Source organism: Rhinopithecus bieti, unplaced genomic scaffold, assembly GCF_001698545.2.
Source record: "Rhinopithecus bieti isolate Rb0 unplaced genomic scaffold, ASM169854v2 scaffold_35538, whole genome shotgun sequence".
In the NCBI taxonomy this organism is placed as follows: Eukaryota; Metazoa; Chordata; class Mammalia; order Primates; family Cercopithecidae; genus Rhinopithecus; species Rhinopithecus bieti.
Genome location: NW_016815913.1, coordinates 2,205,867 through 2,211,535, shown reverse-complemented (window position 1 = coordinate 2,211,535; position 5,669 = coordinate 2,205,867). Strand labels below are relative to the sequence as shown.

The window sequence follows — 5,669 nt, the reverse complement described above, 5'->3', positions numbered from 1 at the left end:
AAAGAAGTTTTCTTAAAAACTCTCTAAGATACAAAAGAATAAAACTGAGACATAAACATGCAGTGAGTCAATTGTTCATATGATTAAAAATAAGTACCTTCTTTATAATGAAAAGGAAAAGTAGCTCAATGTGTTCCTTAAATATAACTAACCAAAACAAATCTTAGCTGGCAATTTGAAGTTGCTGATGTTTCTTGGAAAGAGTTCAGATTCTCAGGTTGATGCAGTGTTCCCTCCCACAACTCTGACATGTATATAAATTCAGAGCTCTGCAAAGCCCACTGCCAGTTCTCTTCGGGGACTAACTGCAACGGAGAGACTCAAGATGATTCCCTTCTTACCCATGTTTTCTCTGCTATTGCTGCTTGTTGTTAACCCTGCAAATGCCAACAGTCATTATGACAAGATCTTGACTCATAGTCGTATCAGGGGTCGGGAACAAGGGTAAGTGAGTGGTTTGGTTTTATAAACTGTGTTTCTTTTTCCTTAGCTTGTTATATGTTCAAGTATGCATAAAGTTTCTCATATATGCCTCAGGGTTTATTTTTTCTAATTATTATAAAGTAATAGAAAAAAAGGAAAATGTGAGTATTCTGTGATTTCTCTATGCACTTCAAACTTTAAGACATAATTACTCTCTAAATAACTTGAATATAATTGCTTTTTTATGAAATATTATATAATTCTAATGTAACACAATTTAGCTGGGCATTCTTTTATGACTCCATTTACTTATGTTTTATTTTCTTCCAAAAAATCTGAAATTGAGTTTTCAAAATTAAAAAATCTCTTGTTAGGAGCTATCATATGTATGTGANAATAACTTGAATATAATTGCTTTTTTATGAAATATTATATAATTCTAATGTAACACAATTTAGCTGGGCATTCTTTTATGACTCCATTTACTTATGTTTTTATTTTCTTCCAAAAAATCTGAAATTGAGTTTTCAAAATTAAAAAATCTCTTGTTAGGAGCTATCATATGTATGTGAACAGCTTTGAAATATCTCACATGATGTTAGAGAAAATTTTATTTAAATTACATATGAAGGTTAAATTCTGGGTAATGTAACTAGTTCTCTGAATTCTTTGAAGCATTTAAGTTACTTTTAAATTCTGAATTCTGTAAAATTTGCAAAAGTAATTTATATTTTACAGAACTAATGAAACTACAACTGAGCATTTTAAAATCACACACAATTTTGTAACTCATCCAACCATTTATAATTTTTTAAGTGGATCTTGGCACTTCTTCCTATGCCCCACAGGGATTTTCATCATGTTCACAAGCTTCTTTGACTTACAGTGAAATAAGACCTCTATCCCTTTAAGAGAGGAAGGGGAACATTAAAGTTGTGACAGAGGATGTTCTAATCTGTTACTTCCACTCAAAAAGATAATTCTCCTCTGTGCAACCATATTGTTTCAAAGTTAATTTTAGCACTCATTTACTTCTGTGATTACTTAACCTAGAAAATTACAGAGTATAGTGTCTGTGTACATAATAAATCTTATCTCTTTTGCTCTCTGACCTCTCTTTGTTCCAGAGAGCCCTGAAGCTATGGCCATACTCCAAGTGAGCACATGTTTGGTTTAAAAAGGGTCAGTAGATTATCTACTATTAAGAGTAACAAGGCACATAGAAATAAAATTATGTTCATACTGTTTGAATATTTCTATTTGGTTAACTTTTGGAAATGCTTGTATTTTTTACTCTCAGAAATGTATAATTTTTTTCTCTCTCTCCTCGCCATCTCCCTTAGACTTTAGGTTTTCCAACAATTCAGTAGGATCGTGTCAATAGTCAGATTTGTGCAAGGCTAGAATCATATCTTTGAATATCAAATCCACATCTTAACATTTTCTTCTATCATCTGATCTTTAGATATGAAAAACTAGTCATTATTAGGACATTAACTTTTTTCCTTTCCCTCTATCCTCCAGCCCGAATGTCTGTGCCCTTCAACAGATTTTGGGCACCAAAAAGAAATACTTCAGCACTTGTAAGAACTGGTATAAAAAGTCCATCTGTGGACAGAAAGCGTAAGTCTCTCTTTTTTTTTTTTTCCATAACATGTCATTTCCAAAAACATCGTGACATATATGCCTTCCCCCTGGGTGTACACACCATTCTTCTTGAAAAGACTGACCCAAATTGTGAGTTATTTAAAGAAAAGAAAGGAATACATACATGAATAAAAAAGTTCTCCCTGCATCTCCAATATTACTATTAGAACTCAGATTTCTTCCTGAATCCATGTGACGTGGAGGCCAGAAGGAAGCAGATCACATGGCTAAGGATTGGGTATAGAATCTGTGTGAGTGTATGATGTGGTTTCTACTCCTGGTTTGGCCCTCTTTTATCTTAGGCAAGTCACTTAACCTCTGACTTAGTTTCCTCGTTTTATAAAAAAGTGGGCCAGAAGAACAAACTGATTTAAAATATCAGAGTTTCTGAGGCAAAAAGTTAATGTTTTCCTCCAGTCATTTGGAAATTGTCTAAAGTATTCCAGTTTACCTCAGAGTTTTCATCAAAGTTTAAAGTTAAAAAATACTTGACTTTATCACTTTATTTAATCCAGTGATTCTCAGTTCAAGATGCTCCATCCCCAGAGGTCCACAAGGTGGTAATGGAAACTCATCATTATAGTTAATATCTCAATAGCCCAAAGAATGATTATGTTTTAACATATGTTTCACTGATTACCTTAAAATTGGAAAGCATTATTTATTACTTAATAGACATGCCTTCTGGTTTATTTTACCAATAAATATTAGTAAAGAAAAGTAATAAACATTCTGGGCATATTAAGTCAAGAACCACTCCTGTGATCCAAAATCTTTGTTTTACAATGAGGGAGCCCAGTCATAAATAGGGCAAGTAATACAATCAGAAAGGTTTAGGTGCCACCCCAGTCAAGAAAACAGTTCAAGTGACTTCTTCCTGCTTCCTATTAATTTGAAGTCCACCCTTAGTGAAGGATGCCTTGAGAATCAAAAGACCCCAGGAAGAACCTGCTTAATACATCAGCATTAAAATTCAGTTACCCTAAGTTCGGGTGAAAGAATTGATTGGAAACTTATTTCTAAGTTAATAATATTGGTATAAATACTAAACATGGGCCAGGAGTGGTGATTCACACCTGTAATCCCAGCACTTTTTGGGGGCCGAGGCAGGTGGATCACTTGAGACCAGGAGTTTGAGACCAGCCGGGCTAACATGGTGAAACCCGTCTCTACTAAAAAAAAATACAAAAATTAGCCAGATGTGGTGGCAGGCACGTATTTGGGAGGCTGAGGCAGGAGAATCGCTTGAACTTAGGAGGTGGAGGTTGCAGTGAACCAAGATGGCACCACCACACTCCCAAGTGGGCAACAGAGTGAGACTCCGTCTCAAAAAAAAATACTAAATATGGAATCACTTAACCTCTTGTAGACTTACCTGTAAAACATGGATCTAATAGCTGTATTAAAGAATTTCTGAGAAGATAAAATGAATTGATAAATGTGAAATTACTAAGTACCCATAATGCATAACACCAATTGTCCTTAAAATTAAACTCTTTTAACAAATGCATAGATGTGGACAGGAAAGGAAGTTGTGACCAGATGCCTATTTGAAATGCACAAGATTGTCTTTATTTCTAAGTAAGAACATGTATACAAGGCATTTAACCTTAGCTGGGTTGCATCTCCACATGGTAACCAAGTCTAGGGCACCAGAGGACCTTGCTGACCATCCCCCTGATCATTGGCTTAATAGAGTTTCGACTCGATATTATCTTTTGACCTGAACATTATTCCTATTATTGTGCAGACTTCTGCTAGACTTGTGAGTCATTCACACAATTATAATGCAATCAGTTGTTACAATGGTCTCTGGCATGCTGCAAGCTAGGCCCCAGTAGGGATTCTAAGGCTCTGAGTTTTCCTCTTTGTTCTTTATATTCATGGATACCATCAAGCATATTTGAAATGCACACTAACTAGATAAGAAAGGACCTTCACCCTGAAATGTTAGAGAGAATGCTTATTACATCCTTCCTAGAAGATAGAGAAGAATGCCATCAATTTACTTTAACCATCTAAATATATGAGAGATGTCAAGACTCGTACGGAGGATATACCAAATTNTCTCCTTTGTTCAATTTTATCAGCTTAATTTTCTAAAGTAGCTTCATTTTCAAAACATAGTTACATCTGGGCACTGAAGTAAATGTAAATGCTAATTTCAAATAACCAAAGAAATAAATAGTACTGACAGGAAGACTGGTCTGCCGTCTGCTTGCTTCGCTGAAATTTCCAGAGATATCTTCAGGACTTTACGATCAGATGACAGAAATGTTTGCCTTTCAGCTGAACAGTTGCTCTGGGGATTTGAGAAAAGTACACTGAGCAGGCCTAATGAAAAACATGAAGCCTCCTAGGGTCAAGATATTGCCCAAAATATATATTGGTCTAGTAATATAGTATTCTGGAAAATTCCTCTAGAGAATGTCTGACATTTTTAGCTGGCATCTCATGAAATATTAGATACTGTTCTGAAAACAAAAATAAATTTCTCATGTTTAGAGCTATGTGTAGCAATGATATTTTTTTACTCTTGTTTTGCCCTACTGACCATATGGGAACATTGAGTTTTGGGTAGCATAAATGTTCTTCTGAAAAAAACTCCTTTTTTCTTCTTTTCAAAATATCTGCTCAGAGATAACCATATTGTTCAATTATCAGCTGATATTACAATGAACTGTTGGAATTTTATCTTATCTACTGCATTAATTCTCTACATTATGACTGACCCTTGTTATATTAGCATTTGCTGTACACATTTTTGTTAAATTTCCTTTTCTATTCACTATTTTACTTCAAGTAAGTATATCAATCTATGGACTAAGCACACTTGTATCTCATTTTTTAAATTGTTTACAACATATGCTAAAGCTAATATATAAGCAATTCTTAATCTTTTGACATCCAATAATTAGATTTATTTACAAGAGCTCATGTAAATAAAATTATTTAGAGGCTCTATTATGATTTGCATAAGGCTCCTATGTACCTTGTATATGTTTCCAATACCAACTATTCTTCAAACTATATTAAAATTAGAGAATAACTTGAAGTGGGTATTTCCCATTTAATTTTGTCCATATTTTTAGCTATCTTTGATTCTTAAGCCAATATTTCATGCCAGGAATTTTTTATTAACAAATAGAGAATATGGATTCAAGGTTATAAACAGGACTACAAATCCTAAATAATTACTTAATGTACCAGGGTTCAATTTGAAAACATTTATTTACTTTTACTCGACTGTATAAAATTATCTCTTACATCATTAAAATTTTTGCTTCTTGATAGTTTGCTTTTATCATTTTTATCATACTAAAAAAATTTTATTCTTATACTTGGCAATCTCTTTCATGTATAAATTATTTGATTCATTCATACTTCTTGATTACAATTATGACAACTAGATTAAAAGTCAGAAAAGAAATAGCATCTGAATTAGCTGATTCATGTTTAATTAGTGAATTACAAAATAACTAATCTATAATTGTCATAATCTGTTTGACACCATATGTATCAATTAAAAATTACAAAACTATGTGCATTTATTTTTTACTTGTAATAATCCCTGTTTCTAATTGTTTGATACATGTACC

At 33.2% G+C, this 5,669-nt stretch overlaps 1 protein-coding gene across 1 annotated transcript in view; it reads left to right on the top strand.

Moving 5' to 3' along the window:
* Positions 1-207: 207 nt before the first annotated feature.
* The window catches only part of POSTN (periostin), a 36,778-nt gene continuing 31,316 nt past the window's right edge, over positions 208-5,669 (top strand). The window contains exons 1-2 of the mRNA XM_017854158.1: positions 208-444; positions 1,948-2,046. Coding sequence (XP_017709647.1) covers positions 326-444; positions 1,948-2,046 — 218 coding nt within the window. The 5' untranslated portion in view covers positions 208-325. The remainder of the gene's footprint in view (positions 445-1,947; positions 2,047-5,669) is intronic.